The 27,836-nt window shown below is 44.3% G+C and overlaps 1 protein-coding gene across 2 annotated transcripts; it reads right to left on the bottom strand.

Annotated features, from left to right (window-relative positions):
* epha2b (eph receptor A2 b) lies at positions 1–22,855 on the bottom strand. Of its 2 annotated transcripts, none has more exons than XM_068732652.1 (17): positions 22,726–22,855; positions 21,947–22,026; positions 19,809–20,457; positions 9,592–9,747; positions 8,907–9,266; positions 8,402–8,532; positions 7,950–8,121; positions 7,750–7,849; positions 7,005–7,060; positions 6,783–6,908; positions 5,885–6,082; positions 5,558–5,619; positions 5,182–5,391; positions 4,863–5,012; positions 4,520–4,713; positions 3,195–3,350; positions 1–1,860 (listed from the first exon to the last, which is right to left on the bottom strand). In XM_068732652.1, exons 1-17 carry the CDS (start codon positions 22,808–22,810, stop codon positions 1,752–1,754), a joined length of 2,994 nt encoding a protein of 997 aa, XP_068588753.1. In that variant the 5' UTR covers positions 22,811–22,855; the 3' UTR covers positions 1–1,751. The 2 variants fall into 2 exon arrangements, with proteins under 2 accessions (XP_068588753.1, XP_068588754.1); XM_068732653.1 differs by having other exon boundaries at positions 5,897–6,082.
* Between the last annotated feature and the right edge of the window lie 4,981 nt (positions 22,856–27,836).

Genomic DNA, 27,836 nt, shown 5'->3' with positions numbered 1-27,836 from the left:
TCCACAAAAAAGTGAATTTTATTTTATTATTGAGAATAAGAGCACAACCTTCAATTATAATCCCAGCTCAGTGTTTTTCAGCATAAATAAATAAAAGTAAAAAATAAATAGGCTATTAAATACAGTATAAAACAGGCAAAAAGTAAGGCGTTTGCTTTCCGATGAAGGAACTCTCAAAAAGTTTGGAAAGGCAGCAAAGGGAAGAGACATCACTTTGTAAAGTGATGAGAACTTAGAAAAATAATCAGTTTGGTAATAAGTGAGATCATACAAAATGTACAAAAGGTAATTGCAACCTGTAAACCAGAGTAATAACAACAAAATCCCTTTTCCAAAGATGGATCTATCCACTACAAGAGAATCACAGATGCATTTGAAAATACAGTAAAAATTCAAGTAAAGGAAGGTGTACATCAGTAACAATGATTTGCAGTCATCAATTAAGAGCACTGGGGAAACTGTCAACTATACACGTCCCACTACAGTGGCAAGCTGCTTCATTAAAAGCAGAAGACAGAAGCAAACTCTTGCTAATGTCCCACAAACAGGCACTTTAAAATGTCTTTGAATGTGTGGAACGATCCAGGCACTACATTTTTAAAGAATATAGTTTCGTCCTGTCAACATGTCAAACAGAAATATGAATTGATATAGCTTGTAAAAAACTAAATGAGACATTAAAATTGCAAACCAAACTATTATTAAGTATGAAATCATCTCAACCACAACAAGACTCATCATTAAATCTTTTTTTTTTCTTTTCTTTTTTTTCTTTTTTAAACCGAGGAATTTGCATTTTTTGGCAAATGTCACCCTCTCAGTCTTCATTACCGGCACGCTATGAACAGATGGATAGCTTTCTAATTGAAACTTATTCAATTCACACAATTTCCCACTCCGATACAATTTCATTTTGTTGGGGACTTTGTGTGTAATCGTCCTTTTCCATGCAATTCTGAGACAAACCAAGACAACGAGATTCTAGATCCAAGTGCTACATTATAAATTGTCACCCCAATGTTTTTGGTAATCTGTACACAAAGAGTACCTGATATATATCCTCTCTTTTATTTTTCATACAACATCACTTACATGATTATAGCTTAATTTCGGCACAGATCCAGCAGAAGGCCAGTAGCAACACCAGGTCCGTCCGTGTTTATAGACCATCTTTTTAACTTTGGGCCAGCTCAAGCTATCGACCCTCCATCCTCATTGGTCTGACAGGAAATGGACGAAAGTGCCATTTAAAAAAGGGAGACGCCGCGACATCAGCGCCAACCTCCACATAAGCGAGGGCTGGGCTCCACTGTGCCCACACTGTCACACTTACTGCGTTTGTTTGTTTGATACTGGATGCAAGAGGGTGCAATTTTGTAAAGTTGAAGCCATTCCCAGAACTGACTTGATTGTTGATTTTCTTGAAGCAGGAATGCGAAATGAGAAAAATAAACACGGAAGGAATGAATTGTAACTGTACAGAAGATGAAGATAGTAAAAATAGAGATCTAAATATACAGAGTCTACTTGATACATCTATTTTTGTACATTTGCTCAATCCCCATGTGGATAAGATGAAGAAATCAAAAATGTACAGCAAGTCAGTCTGATTCAGTTGGCCCCCAATAGATGGCACATGTCTCTTGGGCCTGCCGATTCAACACCGTGCCTGCAGTTTCGCTCCAGCTCAGCTCAGAGTTCAAAGGGCTGCCTGCTTCAGAGCCCGCATTTAATTCCCTTCGTTGTCACGATCACACTGCGAAGACGCTCAGGGTGCTGGTCTGGTCCTTTAAACCCAAGATGCTGTAGGCGATTCTTTTCAAATGGCCAGGCAGCCTCACGCCAATGTTTTTAATATCCCTGTAAAAGAAAGGAGACGTGACAGAATATAAGAGGAGCAGCACATGGATTTAAACGTTGGACTTGTTCCAACACTTTTCACGCACATCCTTCCTGTCTCTCGAGCCTTGTAGTAATCAGTAACTCATCCAACGCGCTAGAGTGCCAGCCTCCATGCCACTCCTGGGCATAGCTCGATCTCTGAACCAGCACGGAAAGGTGGGGGTGTGTTCCAAGTTAGCAATCTGCCGAAGTTTCAATTTATCTTCAACATTAAAAGGGTAATGACTGGGGGCTTCGCTCTTCATGAGCACATGATGCAAACCTGCAAGAGCTCCGAAACGCAGCAGCCCAAAGTCAAAGCCCTAATTACAGCCTTAATTACTTAACGAGGATTCTCCCTGTTGACCATGAATCACTCGTCTGGCAAGCAGAGGGTGGGTCATAAATAACCGCTGATTTTCCAAGAGTGCTACCAGATGCCCCGAGATGGAAACATGGGGCCATGAAATCACACCATTCTGTATGACAAATACTTCAAAAGGGTTTGTCGTCTGCTTTACAGTATGCCCATCTCCCCAAATCAGGAGCAAGACCTGCTGAGATACTTACACCATGGCAGAGGGAGGGGGGGGGGGGGGGGTCCTATTGGCTGGTCATGCAGTTAGGAAAAGCTCTGGCCCTCATTATTGCTCCAAAACAACCATATATTATGTGCTTCACTACGGGTGAGTCCATTTCATTAAATTACCCCATAGTGCTCTTACACATCTGAGAAGATCCAATAGCTTTACACTACCCTGTGATAAGTTCAGGGGGTACATTCCGAGTGCACCTCTTCAATCTTTCTAGAAGTACAAATGTCCGGACTACAGGGCCTTTAAATCTCATCCATCTATTTCAGTTCCTTAATCCCCTCTAGCTGCTCCTGCTCCACAGGCTCACAGAGAGAGCGAGGAAAGAAGAATAAGGACTGCAGAGACCACAAGCCACCGCCACCAGCCCACCACAAATGAGCCCACTCCTTCTCCTTCTCTCCATTACTCTTTCCATCTAAAACATTTCTGAAGTTGTAACTGAGGTTGGAGATTATATTGTGCGCAAACTATTATGCAGGCTATATAAAAGTATAAAAGCAACTTCTTTTAGAAATACAAATACATAAACTACAAGGGGGGGAGGGGCATAACAGACTTCATCGTGGGAGGAAAAACATCTTTGTTGGTTAGAATGTATGCCATAACTACACAACAAAATGTTCCTCTTCTTTGCCAAAAACACACCGAACCAAATAAAGTAAATGGATCAAAACACATTATGTGGCGTCACCAAATCTGAAATCATGTCCAACTCACTCATTCTTCATCTGCAGGACCTGGTCCATGGTGACGACCCCAGCGCAGGTGAAGTTTTCAGTGTACTGACTCATCTTGATGGACTCCAGCCACTCTGATACCGACCTGAAGGGGGAACCGTCCGAGCCGCTGGTGCTGGGCAGGCGGATGGATACACTGCAAGAAAAGGAAAGTAGATCTAAATGATAATGATCAACTTTCCCACAACGAAGGCCAATGGTGGATGACTGTGCAGGAAACCAGTTGGTGATGAAAACCAGTTGGAGCAGTCAGGGCGAGAGATAATTAAAATATGAGCTTGACAGCCTTTTGTCCTTTCTCACCATTTCCTTGCTTTACTGCTCCCTCACAAAGGGAAAATATGCATTCATACACACAATCACATCCAATTTTGTAATTCCCTGGCAGGAGTGTACACACGTTTCTGTCATTAGCCTGGCAGGCACGGTGTCAGTCTGTCCTTTTAATGGTTTAAGTAGAACATCTTAACGCTATTGCCTCTTCTCCCCAAACTATCCTAAATACTCAGCCCATTTTAAACTTGAAGTAAATGGGGAGCTGCTGTTTTTAAGCAGGTCCAGGTCAAGTCGGGAGAAGTCCAAGTCAATTTTCAATTCAGGAAGGAGACAAGACCAGATTACCACAAGGTCCCTGGTTTGGTTACAGCCTGCATGTCATTCCCCTCTCTATCCCCCTGTTTCCTGCCTTTATCTCTACTATCAACTTTCTTAAAAAGACAACAATATTTTTCTTTATTTTAATTTTTCCTGTCAGAGTAGCCTTTTTACATAAACTCAGACCATGTCCCTCTTATGCAGAGGCCTATTGATCAAATACTGGTAATGTTTAAAAAAAAATAATAATACTGTTGTTTCTTTTTCGATTAATATTCGTCACACATTGACATGAGACTAGTAGAACAGGCCGGGGATCGAACAGACGACCCTCTGGTTGAAAGGCAGGCCTGCTCTCCACTTAGCCACAGTCACCCCAATAGAGCTCTTAGCCACGGTCACCCCAATAGAGCTCTTTCTAAAGCTGAGAAAGGTTCCGCTTCTTGGAGGAAACCACATGACTTTCGGTGCTTATTATCAGAGTTTTATGCCACATAAGTAGATACCAGAACCAACCAGAAGGGAAACTGAAAGAGTACAAAAGGAGTTAACAGAAGCTCAACATTATATTTAAAAAAAAGGAGCATTGGAAAATCCTTTGGTTGTAAGGTGGTTTTCAAAAACCGGTTGCTGATAGTGGCAGTACTGAAGGGTTGGCACTGGACAAATGTGCGTTTTAAGCCCTTGGTCTTGTATGTAACTAAATCTTACCGTGGGTCAAAATCTGCGATGGTCTTCAGGGAGTCTGGGCTCCGCAGCAGCTTGTCCAGCAGGTTGACGATGTCTCCAAAGCGCGGCCTCTTGGAGCGATCCTGGAGCCAGCACTGCAGCATCAGCTGATAAACAGCTGAGGGACAGTCCATCGGAGCCGGCAGCCTAAATGCCTCGTTGATAGCTTTCATCACCTGCAAGAAGACTTTAAATGTGATTAAATCTCCTCTCACTGCTAGGCTTCTTTTCTTTTTTCTTTTTTTTTTTTTTAACATAAAGCGTTGGCTGTAACAGCAGTACCTCAGAGAAAAGTGCAATCTGTAAACTTGCTGTAAACACTTACCTCATGGTTACTCATGTCCCAGTAGGGCCTCTCGCCGAACGCCATGACCTCCCACATGACGATGCCAAAACTCCACACATCGCTGGCTGAGGTGAACTTCCTGTAAGCAATTGCCTCTGGAGCCGTCCAGCGAATTGGGATCTTACCTCCCTGTTTAGGAAAGAAAAAAGCTTCAAGTTAGAGACAGGAGAACACAAAAAAAGGACTCCTCTAAAAACCAACGTTGCTGCGCTTAGATATGACGCTGTACCTCGTAATGACATGACTGAGGTGGATCTTTTTTAGCTTGAAGCCAACAGGAAGTTCCATGTCTACTTACACTTGTGGTGTACGTCCCCTCAGGATCGTCCTCCAGCACCCTGGATAGGCCGAAGTCTGACACTTTACACTCCAGGTTGTTGTTCACGAGGATGTTGCGGGCGGCTAGGTCGCGGTGGACGTAGCTCATGTCAGAGAGGTACTTCATGCCCGCAGCGATGCCATGCATCATGCCCACCAGCTGGAAGGAGGGAAACTCCCCATCATGGTCCTGATGGCAGAAAATGAACACGGATTAATTTAGTTTTGTGACCAGAAACAATCGTGATACTACAGGAAATAACAAAACAGATATCATAGCCAAGAAATATATCAAGATCCACTTTTCCAGACAGCAAATATTGTGTATCATCACAAAAGTAAAGTGATGGACTTACTTTAAGGTACCTGTCCAGTGCTCCGTTCTCCATGTATTCAGTCACGATCATGGGATGTTTCACTGCACACACACACACACACACACACACACACACACACACACACACACACACACACACACACACACACACACACACAGAGACAGAGAGACAGCGAGAGAGAGAGAACAAATTATGTCCTTGAACTAATTCTGGCGCATTTACAGGAATGTTCTATTAATGTACACTATCCTTAACCAAATAAACCAATAAGTAAAATAACTGGGCCAAAAACAGGTGGAAAAAAAATGTGAGAAAGGTTTTAAGAAAAAAAGCAACAAAACTCACAGAAATCCTTACATTTGGTAACCACCCCCTCCAAGCGAATGATGTTCTGGTGGGAGAACTGGCCCATGATGGAGGCCTCGCTCAAAAAGTCCTGCCTCTGCTTCTCCGTGTAACCCGGCTTCAGCGTCTTGATAGCCACCGCCACCTCTTTCCTCCCCGGCATCTTCAGATTGCCACGGTATACCTCACCGAACTCCCCTGCAGGAAATCAACATCAATGGGACGATTGATTTAGGAAAGGGATATCAGGTGGAGGGGCGTTTGATAAGTCTCCTCAGGTTTCTAGCTGCAGGGGTTCGCTGTGCAACAGAGTGATAATAAGGAAGTCTCTGCGGCTGTTTTGCCTGAGGCTCTCTCACAGAGGTGTGTTGTTGGCTGGGTGTTGAGAGAGAGCCTATGTTGTATAATTGGTGGATGGCCTGTGGTGTGGAAGCATGGGAATCAGCTGTCACATGAGGAGAATAAGGGGGGGGGTCACGGTCGTGGGAACTTGGGAAGGGGGGGCATGTGGAAAAAAAGACTGTCGGTTCAAAGGGTAAAGTTGGTCACACTTGAATACATGTTTTACGATTTACGAATTTAAGATTCCAGGTCCCGGGAAGGTGCTCTGATTCCAAAATACTGCTCCTGCAACACTTTCTTTGTATAATTGTACATGTCAACTGGGGCCAAAACACATAGATCTCACAGCCAAGAGTTGCCTCACAACAAAATGTCTCAACTTGTTATACGAGAGCTCAGCCGGATAGCTGATAATCTCACTAAAGTAACCTCTGTCAGTCAGCCTGCTGAGCTGCGGAAAATGCACAATATAAACAGCGAATTTGGGGATTGGAAAAATCTTTCAACATCTCGGAGTTAAGCCCCAGCAGATTGTCTCAACAGGGTTGTCACTCACCAGCTCCAATGACTTTCTGTTTGGTTATGTGGCTGGGGTGGATTTCAGTGGCAAACTTTAGGACGGCTATGTTAGGGTCCTCGTATGTGTGTGGATCCACGTAGGTCTTCAGAGGCTTCAATTGCTCTGTGAGAAGAAAACAAAACATTGTTGTATGTTAACGAATTCATTAAACCCATTGAATAGGGTGACATAAAGAGATGAGAGAGATTTTATTTCTACCTGAACTGGAGAAATAGGTGTCCTCTGGTCCTTGTCTGGAGTGAGAGTTTCTTTTCCTGAATAAAAATATAAAAAAAACCTCTGCAAATTAATATCCCACTTTCAAAGAACAAATGGACATTTGTCTATACATCATCTGCCTGATTTAATATCAATAGCACATAGCAACCTTTGTAACCATTTTTCAAGAAGTTCTAAGGCTTTCAAAAGGATCCAGACACTGGCGCAATGCATCCATTCACACAGAAGAGGCCCTTTGAAAAAGGCTGACGGCAGACTGTGTTTGCCAAGCTGATTTCAAGACTGAAAGACAGACAAGCAGGCGGGAGGGAGGTGGACAGACGGGCTACAGTCTGCTACAGTACAGGCTCAGGTCACCTTTACAAAGTGCCTGCGGTCCGGTAAGGAAGGAACCAAGCGCCTCTTATCACAAACAATGTACCACCCTGGACCAATTCCCTTTCAAAGGCCCCCCAACACTCACTAGAGTATAACCATTGAGCAATGACAAGGCACATTCAACACAAATTCTTCCCCAGTGAGTGCTGGGACACAGATCCAGATAAAGAGCAAGAGAAAGTTGGCTAAAGGAGGAAAGAAAGAGAGAGGTGAGGAGAGAGTGAATGCAAAGGCCACATGGAGGCCCCACAAAGGAAAGGCAGAATAATGAGAGAGGAAGCCAGTGAAGGAGGACTGATTAACAGGACAGAAAGACGAGGAGAGCAGCAGAGGGGCGGTTGCTGACCGTCTGCGTAGGAACAGGAACAGGATCACTATGAACAACATGGCTGCTCCCACGACTGCTGCGCCGAAGATGACTGCCGTGTTGTTTTGAGTGAGGCGTCCTGGAATAGGCAAAAAAAGAAAAGAAAAATAGACATTAGAGACATCCCATTCTTGAATGAAACCTGTGAAACTTTTCTTCTTGATTGTTCCCCTCTGTACCTTCGTGCGAGGTCTCAAATTGTTCCTCAATGCTGGAGCCTCCAGGGCTGCTGTCGCTGCTGAGGGCCTGCACCCTGAACAGGTAGGCCGTGCCAGGGGCCAGATCGCTGATCTGCACAAAATTCTTCTCCAGTATGAGCACGATGTAGGTAGTCACATCCAGGTTATCATCCTGTCCATGGGGAGATGAGGGAGAAATTCAGCTAATGTTGAAAATGGAGAACAGATTCAATTTTAGCATTCATGTTAGAGGGATGAATTCTGACATGATGGCAAGTCCTCTATCCTGTAACATAGAATTTACAGTGGATTCATGCTTATAATAAGATCAGGAGCTCCGGTCTTAAAATGATGAACGTCATTTCATTTATCTTTAAACTTGTACAGTGGTGAATGTAGAATAATACTATTAATTTAAACAAATTTCAGGAGAATAAACAAGACTGAAGCACCTTCTTGCGGTAGGTAAGTTCATAGCGGATGGGCCGTGGTTGGACCCGTGTTCGGGGGGATACATCCCAGGAAAGGGACAAGCTGGCGGAGGTCCTCTCAACCAGTCGCATCATGGTAATCCTGGGGGGTTCTGAGAACAGAGGGTAGAGAGATACTTCAGAAACCTCCCAAAGTACCAAAAATATGGCTGAGCTCCCTCCTGATAAGAGAGCTCACAAGCAAGGACCATGCCACAACAGTGTGATTTTTTTAAAAGGTAAAGGATGTTGATGAATAGATGCGAGGAAATAAATTAACGTGGGGGGGGGACTTGTCCGTTAAAGACTGATTGATCTGCAGTTCGGCAGTTGGAATGTCAAACCTAGATTAACTAGTTTACTTAATTTCCTCTCACTCCGGCAGCGTGATTCGACTTGTAGAGCTGTCACTGCCTCAGCGATAGCATCTGTCATTATTGTGGCACCGATATCATCACACCACCCCCTCTTTATCAGCAGCACTCACCTGTGTAATGCAGCGATGTAGTCAGAGCGCTGGTGGACGGTGGTCTATTAGATCGTGGCGTCGCCTGACTGGCGAACGGCGACACTCCGCTATGTGCCTCCACGGTGAAGGTGTAGTTGAGGTGTGCGTCCAATTCGCTCACTGAAACCTTGGGTTGGGTCAGGCCTGTGCTGGCCGGCTCGTAGCGGATTTTCTCTCCGCAGAGCTGGCAGACACTGCCCTCGCAACACTGGCATTCGACGTTGTAGGTGATGTCAGTTCGACCCCCGGTGTACTCAGGCGGGCTCCAGGAGAGGAGGAGTTTTCCCGTGGAGAGCTGGGTGGTGGTGGCCGCCAGGTCTCGTGGGGCAGAGGGGAGGCCTGATGAACATGGATTTGGAAAGGATAGGGGATATTTAATAGAAGCAGGCAAGAGGAAAAACAGGAAGCAAAAATGTGGGGATTCCTCTCTGACATGACAGTAAAATCAAGTCTAAAAAAAAAAACAACTTCTGTTTTTAATGTTATAGGATGTCCTAAAATTCAGGGTTCCAATTCTTTTTTCAAACCTCATAATGTTTAATCCCTGCACATTCTGATGGGTTAAAACTAAAGTCACAAGTGCAAATTATATCACTTGGAAGCTCTAATATTTCCAAATGCTCTCATTGCATGGTTCTCATTAGGGATCAAGGGGACTCGTTACCTGAGCAGGGTCCACTAGGTGGGTCAGTTGGGGCCCTGTAAAAGCCATCCATGCAGGGGCAAAACAAAGCCCCAGAATCCAGCCGCTGGGTGTTGGCAGGACAGAGCTCACACTCGTCACCGGATGCTGCGGCTTTGAAGAAGCCAGGCTGACATTCTGCAAACAAAAAACACATTTGCATGAGCAGGTGAACGAGGACAATGTTGACTTCAGGCAATGTCTCATACCACACAGCGCAGAACCAGTTGGTCCAGATCATTCAAGCCCCTTTGAAAGATCAGCAACGCTGTGTGAACTCTTCACCTCACAAGCAACACGACAAGGTTGAGTGGACACGTTATGTCGTTGAGGCTAAAAGGTGAGATTTGGACAAGTCACAGATATATGGGAGGGAACGCTCTGCACTCTACTCATTAAAACACTGTCTATTCCAGCGAAGTCGCTGCTCACATGAACCCAACCCTGAAAACAAAAAAACGCAGACTCCTTGCCTAGTCGGCACTCCTCTCCTACTCTTTACTTTTTTAACCACCAACCCCCCTCTGTTACCGCTTTCTTACCGTCTCTCTCACACAACAAAGACAACCAGTCATCCCACATTCCACAGCAGTAAGTCAGTCTTCAGTGTTGTGAAATAAAGACAAGAGAAATCAGGAAAGTAAGAAATGGAAATGAAGCAGCAAAAGCAGAACATCCGTTTGCACTCAATGGTAATTTATAACGTTTGTTTTTTTTCTTTCAGAGACCCACATTTGAAACGGTATTGCCTAGATAGGATGACACCAAATTTCACACGTCCAACTCGGAATAAAGAAATCCAGGTAGAGGATCCAGCTGTGCATAGCGGTGGTGAAATACGAACTTAATACGGTGTGAAATTTTAGAGAGAGCGAGCCATAAAGGAGAGTGAAAATGAGACGGCCCCCTCTTTAACTCTGCAAGAGCATTCCATCGGCTGCTGCTCATGTCCTCGCACCATCACACATTCATCGACACACACACACATTCATGTATGCACTGCACACATCCACCCACACCCATATGTATGCACAAAACACATACATGTATGCAAAGCACACCCGTGGACACATGGCTAAATCTGACATCAGAAGAGGGATTATGTCCACCGCCTGTCACCTGTTCATGTCCCTCTGCACCGGCAATTAAGCCACACTCACACACACACACACACACACACACACACACACACCTAACTCTTTTGCCTGCAGTGTTTAAATAGCCCATGACAGATGAGATGTTGACAATGCAAATGAGAGCCAAGATGGAACAGAAGGCGAAAGATGCAAGAGAGAAAAGACACAAAGGGTTGGGAATGAGGAAGAGTATGGCAAGCTGGAGATCAGACAAGTTAGAAAGAGGACATGAAATTAAACGTGTGTGGGAGATTGACGTTCATGCCAGAGCCCGAGGCAAAAACACAGTTTCGATGTCAGACTCCAGCAGAATTGAATTGAAAGCAGAACCAAGGACAAAGACAATATCAGATTCTCTCGGAGATACTGTCTCGGTCTATGGCCACCTTTCACTGCGGTTCACTTGAATGAAGTTCATTTGGAAGCCGCAAGTGACCACACGCAAAACGGAAAGCACACGGGCTCCATTTAAATGATATCAAGGGGATTTACTCGATTGACCATGTGTTTCTCTTCTCTTTCAGCTTATTCTATCACCAAGTTGCGGCAGGAGCTGCTGTGAAGAGGTCTGCATTAGCTTAGGCACATGACAACAATGGTGTCAGGATCCATACTCGCCATAAGAAGAATTTGTAAGTTTGTATAGTAGGCTCGCATGTGACTCAATCTTCCCCCTTCAAAACTGCATCTCCTCTCCGTCTTGGCCAGCTGTTTCACTAAACAGCCACTGCTACTCATTAACGCGAACGAGGTGGAGGTTGGGCGAGGCCAGAGTGAGGTGCTAGGAAGGAACAGAAGGTTCGAGAAAGACAGAGAGGAACACTGTATCCTGCCGAGGACTGAAGAAAAGAGGGAAGAAAGAAAAGAGACAGGCCAGGGCGAACTCTTCCATTGAGAAGGGGGAACAGCTGCTGCCTCAAACCCCAATTCATAGCCCTACCTCTCCTCCTCGTAATCCCCAAATTCCTTCCTCCCCTCCCAGTCTTCACTAACAAGGCTCCCAGCTAACCCATTAACATTGCTATTCACCACTGACCAGCAGGCAAGGAGAATGCCATGCCATTCAAGTGCCACATACACACACACACACACACACACACACGCACGCACGCACACACGAGAATAGCCGAAATGCCACATGGCAACTGAATAGAGGAGGACTAGCCTCTTTTTGGCGCTACAGTGCAGGCTGCAAGGCATCGTGGTAAGGTCTGCGGAGATGATGGCCTTACACTGTGAGCCGCCTCTATAATCAAGATGCATTCCAGTGCACACCACCCAACAGGAGGCCTGTAGCAGAGCAGCTTCAGTTTCCGCCCAGTTCTCCGTTATGAAGGTGAATGAGTTTGTGTTCCTTCGATATAATGAGTCACAAAGACAGCAACTACATGACACTGCTGGAGGTATCTAATGAGAGGATTCCTCAACAAAAGAGCAAGAGTCCGGCGAGAGGAAACTTCTCGGTTCCACAGTGGAGGAGGAAGGGCTTTGAATTGTTGCTGTACACAACAGGAAGCAGGAAGTGTGAGGCTGATGCAACCTTCCTTCCTAAAGCAGCCAATCAAAGCATGGAAACACAGGGAAGCGTGACCAAATGAAGACCCAGAGCGGAGACTACCGGAGTCCTGAGACAGAATAATAACCGAAAAGGAAGCTAAAATGTGTTGACCCGACATGAACGTGGGCATTAAACTAAGGGGGGGGGGGGCTTTCTCTATCATAAAAGTCTCTCAGCCTCTTCTGACTTGAAACATCTGACAACCTCAAAGAGGTTGCTAAAGAGCAAGGAACTGTTTGTCATTTGAGAGGCCCCCCATGCGCCTTGAGTGGCTCTGTGTTTGTTTATTGGGAGTGAGTGCAGGGGCCTGTTACATTCTGGGAGCCCGAGTGGCTCTGGAGTGGGAGCCCCCTAAGGGCCCCCCTCCCAGTTTGTCGACAGAAGTTAAGATGGATGAGATTGGCGACAGTGATGAATGCATGGTCGGATAGATGGATGAATGGGTAACATGGGGGCTTGACAACAGAAATGGCCCTCAGGACTGGAGGAGTAAGTGGTAGGGTGGGGGGGGGGGGGGGGCCACAATCGAGTCCGACGCTGGGCTTTTTAAAAAGGCTGAAAGGTCATGTCTGCCTCAGGGTAGTTGTGAGTTAAACTGCGCATGGCTTACAGGGAGTCAGTGGCCAAGTAAAACAAACACATGTTCGCCGTAAGGTGGAGGAGGGAGAGAGAAAGAGTTGCAGCAGCAGCAGCCGGAGGCTTGCCTCATGAGGAGGGAAGTTAAAGTACAGCCAGTGAACAAAAAAACATCATGGAAAAATGAATCCATAAGAAACAAATACAATATCTAGATCTTTATCAGGGCATCTGAGGCAAGGGAGTCCTCACTTTATCTGTGCCCTCATCTACTAAACTTCTCCTCCCCATCCCCCCCATTTTAGTTCCTGAGTTGGTCGGACCCGTAATTTGCAATATGTCATGTAATTTTGTTTGTATGCAGGATGACAACATGTCATTAGCCTTTTGGGTGAGTCGGGTTCTGGTGGAACAATGGGGGTCTCTGATGGGGGAGGTGAGCGGGTAACATGAGCCAGGGGTCACTGAGGTAGAGGAAGGGAGGGAGCAGGGGGCAGTAAAGGTGTAGGAGCTGATGGAAGTGTGTGCGTGTGGGAAGGGGGTGGGGGGACATTAGTCAAAAGGATTAGCTGACCAATGGAGCAGCTGTAAGGGCATTACATCTGTTTTACAATTGCACTCAGGCTTTCATCTGGGGTTGTTAAACACAATAAATTCCCTGATCCCCTTTCTCCTCTCACTACCTCTGTCCAGCCCGGCTCGGCAACAGGAGGTGGAGATACAGGGAGTGAAAAGTGGAGTCAAGAAGACACAAAACATACTAAACATGGTTTGAAATAGAGTAGACACTTTAAAAACACCAATCCTGGCTGACATGAGTCACATACAGCGTCCAGACGCCTCAGTTGCACCGCAGTCATGGTCATTTGGCCACGTTTCTCCATGTTGCTGGTGAAATCCAGACAGCCAGGTGGCAAACAACACCATTTTACTAGAGCACACAGAGCCATCAGGTCACGCACTGGATTCCGACAACCGTCTGCTTCCTGGTTAGGGGATAGAGGCCAAAATGGGACCAAATGCACCAGTAAACAAAATGACTTATCAGGCAGTACAACAAAATGGAAAGTGGCTGAGCGAGGCTGCTCAGAGTGGAGCGACAATGGAAAGTCCTGAGCCAACGGGTCGGGGAGTCACCAAAGGATTAGGTGACCTCCGGTTTCCGCTGCGGGCTCGTCCTGTTAGCGGTGATGGGTGGGGCGGTAGCTGGTGGGTGGCGCTGAGGGGGAATGACTGAGTGACTGACATGGGGGAAGGAAAGTGCTGACCTCACACACCAGCAGTACAATACAATGTGCTTCACATTGCTCTGGACAACCCCATCACAACACACGCATATATACACACACACGCATACACACACACACACACACACACACACACTAACAGCCCCCAGGCTCAGGAATGTCACCAAGAGGAAATATGTCCCAACTTCCCCACACACACACACACACACACACACACACACACACACACACACACACACACACACACACACACACACACACACACACACACACACACACACACACACACACACACACACACACACTTCACTAATGATTTAATTGGGCGTTATTGATTTTTGAAGAAACCAACCCCAGGTTAAAGCTGCACCAATCAATATTTATTTTAATTTAATTTTTTAGATAATGTGAAATGTAAAAGGTGTCACTTGAAGAGAATAATTCAAAAAAATGTTGCAGTTCAGAACATTTTCAGCCTCCTTTCATGCATTGTTTTGGTATTCCAGTGTGCAAACTCTGTTCTCATCAACACTGTTAGCAGCTAGCTGAACAAATGTGAACATATAGTAAGCTGGAGACACAGATATTTTGGTAGAGGCCAAACCAGGAAGAAGAGAGAATATTGGACTTGCGTTTCATCTGGTGATGAAACAAAACTCCATGCCGTGCATCTGCTACATGTGTAAATGAGCTAACATTACCGTTTGATAACGAGTTTGCCATGTGAACTTTTCAAGGTGGTAATATCTGAGATGTTGTGTAGTCAAAGTTAAAAAATTAAATAAGTCAAGTACTGCAGCTTTAAACTACTTTCGTCCTGAGACCAAAAATGGCTCATATACTATGTGTTTTTCACGCTAAACGATTCAGTAAGTGTTCAGGCTAGTAGTGCAGAAGTAACATATCTCATCGTATAGTTGATATTGAGTGTGTTTTACATAGACACCTCAAAGGCTCATCCAACAGACTGATCCCACTTACACCACAACAGTGCTATTAGCGCTAATCCACATTAAAGAATCATAGGGGCCACCAGATTTCCTGTCAACTCGTCCACAGTAATTGCCAGTATTCTGTTCACTCCAAACGCGGCCCAACAAGACGGTGCATGACACCACTTGAAAGTGCCTTCAGAGTCCCCCCCATTATCCAACCAACTCCCTCAAGTTCAGCCCGCTAGGCAGACGTTACCTTGGCACAAGATCTGAGGAATCCGCTAATTCAAAGTAATCACGGCTGCTTTCGAGAGCAGGGGAAGAAAAAGAGAGGTTATATCCAGCCTGTGCATCTAAAGGAGCAGCGGTGTACGATAAGTCGACTTACGACTTTTTACTTTTTTATTTCAGAGTCTGGCTACAGGGATAAAAGACGAGGGAATTCAGTAGAGCAGAACATTTCAATGTAGACTTTATTCTGCAGCAGGAGATGATTGATGTGAAATCCATCGTAAGCCAGCTAAATCAAATCCCTGAGATGTGGTGCTATGTTCCCGTCCATCAGATAAATTGAAATTGCACAAGACTTTTTGGTCTTAAAAGGTTTGGGGGTGATTATGATGAACCGGTTGGTTCCAGGTACGAGCAGATTTAAAGGCTATTGGCATTGAAAGACTTGATCTCCAGCATGTATTTCCAAGGGAACAATCTGCGTTCCAAATCTCAAACTCCGTCATAAAGTTCACCAACAAAAACAGAAGCTGACAGCTAAAGTTTACATTTCACCTCCACTAAATGTTTATTCCCCAACCACAATGAGAACAGGGCCAGTTGTTGTTTTCTCTTCGTTTCCACAAAAAACGCTCCGATTGGCAGCATTGTTCAAACTTAGCCTCCATTTATCTTTACAAGTCAGTCTCGGAGAAATGTATTTACCAGTGAGAAAGACGAGAACCGTACACAGTCTAAATAGTCCCATCAGGGCTGTGTGAAACGGGATGTTTAAACTCTATTGGTGTCATGTTCATGACCTGCATGCCAGCCAAAAACAACAGTGGCTCTGTGCTTTCACGGACAACAAGAACATAACACACAAAAGGAAAAACGTTTTTGTCAGTTTGTTATACTTGGGACAGTTTGTGCAGCAGTGTACGTCTGAGAAACGTGGATTAAGAACTGTAAAATTGTGACGGGAATCGAGTGTTGAGATAAGAATCTATCAAATAAATAGAAGACGAGAGGCGGAAAATTGATGCAAAAATAGAAAGGCTCTCCGGGGACCGCCAGGAAGTGGGGAGAGAGGTATAGAGGACGGCAAAAAGGGATTGCACAAAGGCAAAAAAGCATGCAGAACCTGTAGTTACTTCACTTAAAAAGCACAAACACACCCAAGTCAATTACTACCCATACAAATCACTCACCACAGCGCACAGTCACACAACTACAACTTAGTCACCAACTGTTTGTTACATCAGCTGGGGATGAGTTTGGAGACACGGACCGAGAGGAAAGGCTTACTGGAACCTCTCTGGCGAGAGGAATAATAACTTTACTGGAACTCAGGGTTCCACCGAGACGCCATTTTTCACCAAAACTGCCCTCAGCAGTCCAAATATATCACATTGTGTTTTCCGGCCTTATAACCATGACGTGGGATTAAGTCCTATTTGTTGAGGCTTTAGAGCAGCTGATGAGGTGTGGACCTGGGCGGTTCAACACACTCTTGAGGACCAGCCAAGGCAGCCCATGCTCCTTTGTGGGGTGACACACGGTATGCAGCTCTATTGTGTCAGGGAGGATTATGGGTAAGGAAGGGGGTGATAGGCAACGGAGGAAAACTGTGTCAGTGTCAACAGTGAGTCACAGCGCCGCTGTCGATTTAAAAGCCAACCGCTTAGTTGCATTAAGTGTTACAATTGTTTTCCAGAATTAAAAAAAGAATGTTTATTTTGAATGCACGACATTGTGGTGTTAAACAGATGCCAAATTAAATAGATTACACCACTTGAAAAGCCATTTTCACCATGTTATGTTGTATTGTTATTTATTTAATTTATTTATTTATGCAAACAAGTTTCAGTCATATAAAACTTGAATAACTAACTAAGCTTTTCACTTTGTAAATTTTAATGCAGGACTTTTCCTTAAATAACATGTACACTCATTACTTGTTAAAGATTTAAGTACTTGTTTCACCAGAGAAATATTTGTATTATTGTTGGATTTTATTAGAATAAAAAGGGCAGGGAAAAAGAATAACAAATTTTAGAGAAAACACAAAGACCGTCTTCATCAGTCTTGTGTGGATTTTGGCAATAAACACATCTTGAGAGCAGCTTTCACTGGGCTTACTCTATTTCTGATTAATTTCATAATTGACATTCATGTATTTTGAGAGCCAAAATAAATATTTTTTTATAGAAGTCTCTAATGCTTCCATAAAAAACAAATGCCTCTCTCCTGTTGACTGATATGATCTACAACCAGTTCATAAAAGCCCTTATATTTGTTGCTCTAAACATTGTGGTAGGTTTCTGCAGCACAGGAAGTGATGCGTTTTTTTCACTTCGGGGGGGGGGGGGGGTCCAAACACAGTTTGACGAACCAGGGATCTCTAAGCCAAAAACACCATTGCGGTAAGCGCTGATGAGGAGACGCGGACAAAAAACAGATCAAGTCACAGATTGCTACTTTAACAGATCCCACGAGGCCGAGGAGTCATAAAACTGAGTGAACACATCACTGAACATGGAAACTTTCAACCCAAGTAAGAAAAAAACCCACCACAATTGAAGTTTTGCGGTTTTCCCCCCGAACAGCACGCAGCACAGGAAAGAAGTTGGGAGAATGATTAACTGTGTGTCTGTATGAGATTCCACTTAAAGCCCTACGAACCATTCATCTTGGCCCTAGCTCTGCAACCCTGTGATTCATTTCCACCCTCATCTACAACTGCCCTTGTGCGTCTCCGGCTTCTCATTTGACTTCATCTCGGTAGTTTTGGGGTTTTTTCTTTGTTTAGTCATTTTTATGTGAGGGCTTGACCCGGCGCTGCTCTTCCCCCCCTGGGAATTCCACAGGTCTGGAATAATGTTGGGAGACTCCTTCTCAGCAAACTGATCAGGAATGTACCAACCAAGGGGGAGAGAAGGCGGCGGTGGAGGTGGGCTCCTCTGGCATCATGGGGAAAACACAGCGCTTCATTGTTCTGCTATCTTTGCATTCCATTCCTCACCTCTCTCTGTTTTAAAATCACACCCCTCCGCTAAGCAAATCCTCTGTCACTTTTCTATGACTTTTCTTTCACTCCTTCCTGCCTCTCCTCCTCCCAAATCATCTTACCTGGCACTTTCCTGCAGCTGAAAATGATGTACTGACAAAAAACTTCATCACTTTTATCGCTCTGTAGCCAATGGGAGGGAATCTATTATAAACAGGCTGCATGTGGATTTACAACTGCAGTCCAAAGTGTGATTAAGCATAATACCTGTCTGTGTGTGTGTGTGTGTGTGTGTGTGTGTGTGTGTGTGTGTGTGTGTGTGTGTGTGTGTGTGTGTAAAAGAAATTTCCAGAAAAAAAGGGAGGGGGAGGAGTACTTGGGGCTGATGGGAGTCTTTAGGTGTTCTGACATGGAACAAATTCCAACATGCCCTTGCATGCCGGCCTGTGTTGTATGTTGACATACACTGCTGGAGTCACACAATACACCCCAAAGCAGGGGCTCAGTAGATTCACAAGGGGGAGACGGATGTGGCGAGGAGGGCCCCTGTTTTCTGTGATGCTTGAGATGAACAGTCAGTGAGGCTCAGAGGCTTCCTCCTGCCTCCGCCTGCCCGCCCCCCCCCCAGCCTTGAAGATACTAATCCATCACAGTACAGGTAGCCTTCCGGCTTCTTTGATCACTTTCTGTCACTCTGACGGCCCTTCCCACAACAATTTGCAGGACTTGAAACACAGCGACGCCATGGCAACAAAGTCAAGGGACAATGTCATGGTTGGACTACGTAGCACACCCATGTCGAGATAAGAGAACAAACGATAAAGAGGGAGCAGGAATTCACCTGATGCAACAGGCTGTAAGTTATTATGACCTATGTGAAGTATTGTGAAAGGTGAAGTGCTTGAGCACAATTTCAACAACTCTTTTAAAATGTGTGGTTTTAAAGACCGCAACAAAACAGTTCAGAGAAGATTTTTACACAATGTCTTGCAAGTTTATGAGAACTAAATGGTAAAGAGTTAAATTGAGGTTTGAATACCTGTCGGTGTAACCTGAATGTGAGCTCCCTCAGAACTGAAAGCTTTTCTCATTGCCCAATGTGAGCCTTGATGACACAAAGGGTGTATCACTTTATAGCACAAACAAATGATCGAGGCTTGTACAAACACTTCCTTAGGATCTTAAACTCATAGCTGAAACTCAAAAGCACACATTCACTAATTTCATAGGTATCGACTCAAGGTCAGGGACGATGCTGGGACATGCACAAGTAGCTCAAAGCATTCTTTCCATTGCAGAGTAGCCTTGTTAGCCATGGGGAGAATTCCACTGAACAATGATAATAACACGTATGATAAATATCCGCAGCATACCACACGGGCTCGTTTTACAACATACAGCAATTAAAGTGAAGATAAATGACTAATGCCAAATGGTTGTTTTAAAACTCTCATGGGAACTGCGTCGTGGGTGCCTGGGGGCAGAAAGACCTTTACAAATACCAAAGATTCAACCACACGCCCTTACCTTGACACGCATCTTTGACTTCTTCATAGCCCGTTTTGCACTGGCACTGTCCAACTGGCACCACCCACTCCCCATCCACGGTGCAGTAGATGCGAGGAATCTTCTCGCTGATGGCGTTGTCCACGCACACCCCGCTCACTTCCCTCAGTGCCTGGTTTTCACCTCCGGCCACGGTCTCCGGGAATGATGCCAGGCTCTTCACTGTGTCTGGGCAAGTTTTGTAGTAGACCTTGGTGGAGACAAGAGCGACGCAGGCTCCGATGTCTTGAAAAGCCAAGTAGAAGCCTTTCCGAGACAGGTTCTCCACCACTCGCGTTTCAGTGTTGATGTGCATTGCGTTTTTGCCAGTGATCTCGTCGGGCGCTATGGTGGCCACTTTCTTAAACTGGCCCTTGCGGAAGGTGGTGCCCACGTCTGCATCAGACTCAGACGTGAAGAGGTTGAAGGTTTCCTTGCAGGTCAGCGAAGCGCCATCAAAGGAGTTGCAATCACGTACAATGAACTTGAGTTCAACAAAAACCCGTGAAGCCAACAGATGCCGCTGGATGAAGGTGGTGCGCAGCCAGTTGTCCTGCTCACGTTCCCCAACATTGCAGACCGAGTAGGTATAGAGCTGAGAGCCGTTCAGGGTCCTCTGAGTGAGCTCCCACTGAAACAAAACCACACAAACCAACAAGGTTAGAGGTACGAACACCAACCCCTGGGAGCCCCAAAGGTATGGGGAACCATACCATTTCACATTAAACCACAGTAACCTGGGAACCCACGGCTCTACATGTTGCTAATTACTCCCCCTGAATATTTTAACTATCCTTCACAGCCAAAATATATTCCTGCAACACTCCACTTTATGGGCCTTTACAGCATAACAATGCAGAAAAACCTCAAGGACTGTGTGTGAGAAAGCACATCTGGCATTGCAAAGATACCAAATTATTTCCAATTCAGTCTTTCACATTCTGTCGCTACTGTTGGCATCTTCCCCAAACAGCGTCGAAGCTCTAATACCAAATGCTGCCACAAATATTTTTGGAAAAAAAGTGACAACATGTTTTAACGTAACTTTGGCTCTAGAGGAACAACTGGCCCTCACAGGGGCAGAGCCTGTGGTTTGCTCTCTGCATGTAGCCACCGTGCTATTAATTAAAGGAATGTGCTTTGTTAGCGGAGTGTGTGGTTCTGCGTTTACACCAACACCTATATTAAACAGCTGGTGAACATTATTTTAATAGGGGCCTTTAAAACTTGAAATAATAATTGTCATAAGTGAATGTAGTTACATGAGAAAACTGTGCACAATACAAAATGTTTCCAACCAACCTCAAGAAAGTACAGCGCTTGATGCACATTAGTGCAAAAAGTGAAACTTAAATGTCAAAGGGATTATTTAAGCAGTCAAACCTCCAGTTGGTTGAGCCACTGTGAACAGCACGCCTGCACATGCCTTTGAGTCATCAGCACATGAAATGAGGCTATTTACAATGAATTTGCATGAGCTTGACTGGCCAATTACTTTGAAACCACAATATGGAAGAAGGCACACATTCCTCCTGTGTTCTGGCAAAGAGATAACCGCAGCATTTGGGTGCAATAATGTAGCGATTATCTAGACACATCTCCAAAACGTAGACATTTTACCCTGGTTTGAGGAAAAGGTAGCTCTCACTGATTGGCCCCAACTAAAACCCCTCCCCCCTAAGAAGAGGTACCACATGCTGCAAACTTTTAAAGTAAATTGCTCTCTACCATACAATTCTGGAGCTGAAGCCTTGAAACCACAAGAAGCCACAAGTATTCCCAGTTCAGAGCTAGCAGCTATTCTGTCTGCCTCAGCTTTGGTGTAGCCCAGACATGCTCTGCAGGCAGCTCCTGATAGGATCCTACAACTCCAATATCCATACTCAAGCAACCATTGGGCTCTAACTCCCAGATTGTATAGCTACCTGACATGTACACATGTACACATGTACACATATGCGCGCGCGCACACACACACGCACACACACACACACACACACACACACACACACACACACACACACACTTTTCCTGTGCATTTTCTCCATGCAGTTTTTTGTCCTAAGGCAAATTCCAAGTGGAAACGTGGGAGCTGCAGGAGAAGTCGAAGCAACACTCACCCCAGGCTTGTCTCCCTGATCTAAGGGCCATGTCAACCAGCCCAGTTCACCTCCCGTTGCCTTCATATCCAAAAGCACCTCTGTGGAGACATAAGAACACCGTCAATACATGGAAATAAACCTTTGAGCTCATCGCAAAGACACATTTTGACTTAGAATTAATGGTAATCAATCCTACTTTATTTCTTACACAGAAGTTGGAACATTTACAAATGAAAGTGATTTTAAATGACCTGCATAATAACCCAAAAGCTGACCAGATGTAATTAAAAATGTAATTTCACAAAAAAAAACTATTTCTAAATAAAGGTTGTGTTCAAAATTCTATTTTTTTTACTAGGCAGTAACTAGAAATAAATTGTCATATACTTTGAGAGTTTCTGAAAGTCAAACTAATGGGTGTAAAATAAACATTAGACACACACTACCTAAAAGGCTGATGCAAAAGGAAATAAATATTTTCAGAGAAAAATGACCAGAATTCACCTGCTGACAGAGTTTAGAGCAGCGCTCATGCAGGTATACACTTTCAGCTGAGTGATTAAATATGAAACTTCAAAGAAATACATTTTTATGAACTTAAAGATTTTTCTTTGAATACGACTTTGAGAGACTACAAGACTGTCACATGATTAAGAGAGTGCGTTTCCTGGTTTTAAAGTTTCTTAATTAAAAGGAGGTTCCCCGCATGGAGCACGCATTGAAGCACGCGCTTCAATAAACGTTCGAAAGATTTAGCCTTATCAATTTTTGGGACATTATTTTTTTTCTACACTTACCTTCTTTAGTCTGTAGAGTTATTAGTATGCCGTTAATGAGTACATATGAAAATAATAAAGGTGCGACTCCAGTGAAGAAATCCATTTAGCAAACTTTTTCCTTCCTCTCTCCTTTCGCTCCGCTCCTAGGCTTGGCTGGGACTCTGAGAGATGAACGCTACTCTGTGCAGCTCATTCACAAACCAGGAGGACGTCACGGACTCCGCCTACTGGAATGTGCGTCTGTGTGTGCGTGTGCATGTGTGTGTATGTGTTTGTGCATGCGCGTGTGTGGGGGCGTGTTCAGGGGCGGGGGTAGAGGAGCTAGAGAGGGGATAGTGGCGCATGAGAAAGTTTTGCAACTTTCAAGGACTGTCGGAGATTTTTAAACATTTTTCGCACAAACGCACGTGTAGGCTGTAAGCTGTAAAAGTTTAAATTTGAGGTACAGCCCGATGCATGTCTATTGAGCAAAAAAGAAAAGAAAATAAGGACCAAAAATAAAGAGAAATAACTTAGTTGGGTAATTTTCTTGTTCTTTGTTACTTATTGTATTGATAGAAACAACAAATTACTATGTGGGTTCACACTATATAAAATGTGCTTATCTTACCTATGTTACAGCGATGGAGTCTTGATTCAGCATTATGACCATAGATGACCTTAATAAATAAATAGTTATGTGAATATTTGTGGATCCTACAGTACATGTGTGAATATAATTTGCACTATGTTGAAAGGTGTGTGAGTGAATTACTCGATCAATAGAAATTCATAATCCACTGTTCAGGAATTTATCAAGCTAAACTGTCAAACATTTACTGGTTCAAGTTTCATAAACGGGAGGATTTGTTGCTTTTCTCTCATTTTCATATCAATATAAATGAAAACGAGCAATTTAAAGACGTCTTCTTGGGTTTTTGGGAAACTATTAATCTATGTATTTTTCGCCATCTTGTGACATTCTATAGAATTAACTATTTATTGTTTATCCCCAAAAAGTAATTGACTGATTCATTGATCATTAAAATAACCATTAAATGCAGACTTAATCTGCACTATATTGTCTTCATATAACTTGGAAGTACCAACTCCTCATGCACTCCTTAAATCTGATCGAAGTAGAGTTTTACTTGAAGGCCCTTGAAGGCACCATGGCCTTGGTTACAGTCTTGCTACCTGGCTGTAAAGCAGCCTGCAGGGCCACAGAATAATTTGCATGAAGATATTGATTTAGAGTTGTTTGCCCCGTTGAATAGGAGGGAAAAGGAGCGGGAGCTGCTTTATTTGACGCTCCTTTGTTCTGAGCATCCCCATATACAGAGGTAGAATCATTGTGACAAGCGGAGAGAGATATATTCATATCAGCATAATAGCAACCATGAATGCAGAATTCAAGAGTACAGCTGGCCTACTGATAGCCCGTCAGAATTTATGGGAAGTATCCCAAAAATGTTGCACCCCGCCAACCCTGTAGATAAACAGTGGTCAAGTTATGAACAAAACAAAGTTTAATCTGGTTTTTCGTTCCCAGGAGGGTATGTGGGAGTGGGAGTGTGGGAGTCCAGTATGAATATGGGGAATAAAGAAAAGTCCTTTACCTAGCAACTGGTGCACAGTGGAATTCACTGTCAAGCTTTATCTGACTTACTTTCAGTGTTTGTTGCCCAGTGTTACGAGGCGAAATGTTGAGCAACGGCTATGGAGACGATAAGGAGATGCTGCGCTTTACATCTGGCTTCAAAATCCCCCCCCCCCCCCTTTCCCATCCTGTATACATCACTGAACGCAGTGTTGTAGCCAGAGGGCGGTACCTGTTAAGAGTTTATTCTCAATGGTGTTTACCTTTGAGAATTACCACAATAGAGGATTACAATACAGTGTGTCATTGATTGGACATGGGTCTCTCTACCAAACACACCCATGCATTGTTGTTCGCACACCTGTGACGCCGACACTGCGGGAAAAGAAGCGTGCTTCTGCTGTGTCCCAGACCACTGCGCCCTCCCTCCATCTCCCACCCCCATGCCTTCTGGGTGCTCCGGTTTCACAAAGGCCCCTTTCCGACCGCAGATGAACGCCACGGCTCTCTGTGAACTTTTGAATCCCTAAAATCCAACCACTCACCCACCCACTCTCGCCTCCACAGCCATCCTCACATTCCCTTCTTCCTCTCACTTCTCATACCTCATCCTCATGAGCAGGAGTAGAAGGGGAGCTCTGCTTCTCAGTCATGACAGGATGGGTTAGGTGGTGGTGTGTGTGTGTGTGATATGGTCTCTTTTCCATTTTTTTAATATGAAACCATAATGTGTGCCTGAGGGGCCACATGTGCATTATCTGTGTAAGCCTGTTGAATATGCATTGTCCTTTGTAGGGCAGCATTAAAAGCTAATACAGGATGTAAACTGAGAACTAAAGTGGATTGGGGGCGTGTGGTGGTTGAGGACAGGGGTGGTGGTGGGTAGGTTTGGGTTATGTGTGTGTGTTTGGGGGGGGTAAGCACAGGTGTAAGGCAACTACAGCAGCAGTGGCGAATGGGCCAACAGCAGGGCCTTTGTCCCCCCCCCCCCCCCCCCACACACACACACACACACACACACACACACACACACACACACACACACAAACCCGCAGTGCAACAAGTGTGGGCCAGCATAGCCATGTGTGAGAACAGGATGTTGGTTCATCTGTTAGTCTGATTACCTATTTAGCCTAGTGCTTCCATCTCCTGCAAATACCCCCCCCCCCCCCGAAAAACAAAACAAAAAAACACCTGAACCTGTTGATCCAGCTATGTTTGGGCACTGGTATGAGAAAGTAGTTCCATGTGTCTTGTCAGATTTACTTCTACCTGATGGGAGGGGGGGGGGGGGGGGGGTTAAGAGGCAGGTTCACGGTACATAAGGTTTGTGCGGAGGAATTGCAAATTACCTGTGGAAGGCACGTTCTGCATGGACAATTCACAGTTAACACCGATCATTGAATTTCATTTATGCTCCCCTAGAACAGCCGGAAACTACACAGTGCTAATACTTTAAATAAACTTAGAAGCCACAGACATGGCAGCTGGATTTTTGCGAATCAACATACAAGGGAGACATCTGGACAATTGTGTATATTATACATAGAAATGTGTGTATGTAGTAATGAGCAAATGCTTTGTGGCCCCTGGTGTGTGTATTGAGGTGAGAGGGTGAGAAGCTCGAGGGCATGTGTGACCTACGTGTTGAGTTGTAATGTAAACCATCCATGTGTGGTTGGCTGCAGTGCGGCCATTTGTATTTCAAACAGATACCACTGCTGAAAGGAAACATTCGGTGGCAGCTGATGCTGAGATTAATCTCCCGTACTTGCAAAGTTCAGCCTGTAATGCCTTACATGGTTTTCATGTTTTGTTTGTCTTTTCAGAGCTGTATATGTTTTGTCAGTCACGTTAACACTTAAAAAGTTTCCATTAAAGATAAGACTTTGTGGACCCCTTTACCATTTTTGAAAGAGGGAACATTTTAACGTTAGTGTATCTTTTTTTCTACAAGCACTTGACACATTGTAGGTAATAGGATTCCTTTACTCTGATAAAAAAAAAAATGCAATATTATTACAGTTGTACCAACTCACAAAATCAGGTTAAAGGGGTATTCCAGTGGTTTTGTATTTCAATAAAGTTAGGGAAGATACAAGAGAAATTAAAGCTGCAAGCAGCATTGATCGGGCCCTCGCAACGTCAATTCATACAAAATTCAAATTGGCTGACTTCCGGTTGGGTTTAGAGCATGGACCCCCCCATGGACTTTTTTTTAAGTCTACATGTGATACACCTGCTTACTTAATTTCATACATCTAGGTGAAACGTACTGCGAGGGCTGCATCGTCGAAATATTGTAGGGGGCGCTATCGAGCCGAGTTGCCACTCTGAAGCATTAAAATCACATCAGATAACTACATTCAGGATTTTAAATGTGTGTTACAAGTTTGATTTTGTTTTGAGTATTTTTAGCCCCTCAAAAACACCTTTGTTTTTCATGGCGAGGAATGCATCGCCACGCCAACGGCATTTCACGAAACAACAAGCTTTGAGTAACTTTTAATCACAAAGGTCTTTAGATTGTTCTGACCAATTTCTAAGTTGATCTGATTAGTTCCCTGGGAGGAGTTCGTTAAAGTAGAGCGCCTGGAAATTGCAAAAACGACACTAGAAATTCAGACTAAATTCAAAATGGCTGACTTCCGGTTGGGTTTAGGGCATGGCCCCAAGAGACTTTTATTTAAGTCCACATGTGATACATGTGCCTACCAAATTTTGTTAATCTATGTGAAACGTACTGCGAGGGCTGCTTCGTCGAAATTTTGTAGGGGGCGCTATTGAGCCGATTTAACACTCTGATTGAATAAAATCATATTATAGAACTACATTTTGGCCTTGTGATCTGTGTGTCAAGTTTGCTTGTGTTTCGAGCTTTTTTAACCTCTCCAAATGACCATTGTTTTTCACGGCGAAGACTGCGTTACCACGGCAACGGCGTTCGACGAAACATCAAAAGCTTAGAGAACTGGCATTATGAACTTCTTACATTTGTGTGGAACAAATTTGATGTTGATCTGATTTTCCAACTAAGAGAAACAAGCCAAAGTATAAAGACTTTAACTTACTGTTGCCAGTAGGTGGCGCTATGACTGTGATTCAAAATTGGCTTGCAAATGTCTTCAGGCCTGGAGTTTTATCAAACATGTGAAATCTGGTAAAGATCTGATGATGCGGAGTCGAGTTACATCAGTTTATTCGTTCATGGCGAAGGATCGAAATTCACAGAGCCGCCACGTCGCCACGCTTCGACAACTTCCTACAATTTTCACAATGAAGCATTATCAAGGTCTTAAGGCTTTTGTGACAAAATTTGAGAGGGATCCGATTAATCTGTGAGCAGTAGGGTGTCAAAGTACACAACCTATGACTTCCTGTTGCCACTAGGTGGCGCTATTACTATGATTCAAAATTGTCATATACATGTGTTCAGGGTCAGGATGTTATGACATATGAGAAATTTGGAGCAGATTAGGCAATGTACAGCCAAGTTACAACAACTTCCTGTTTCATGGCGAATGGTGTTTTTTTGCCGCCACGCCACGGA

This window comes from Cebidichthys violaceus, unplaced genomic scaffold, assembly GCF_023349555.1.
Source record: "Cebidichthys violaceus isolate CVI_PGR_0920_01 unplaced genomic scaffold, fCebVio1.0.p SCAF_6, whole genome shotgun sequence".
Taxonomy (NCBI): Eukaryota; Metazoa; Chordata; class Actinopteri; order Perciformes; family Stichaeidae; genus Cebidichthys; species Cebidichthys violaceus.
Note: the sequence above shows the minus strand (reverse complement) of the source record. Positions and strands in the feature narration are given on the sequence as shown.

Coding starts and splice junctions, on each gene's coding strand:
- epha2b (XM_068732652.1), bottom strand. CDS start 22,810: ATGGATTTCTTCACTGGAGTCGCACCTTTATTATTTTCATATGTACTC. Junction 7,850..7,949: donor ATTTGAGACCTCGCACGAAG/GTACAGAGGGGA, acceptor TGCCTATTCCAG/GACGCCTCACTCAAAACAAC. Junction 5,620..5,884: donor TACCAAATGTAAGGATTTCT/GTGAGTTTTGTT, acceptor GTGTGTGTGCAG/TGAAACATCCCATGATCGTG.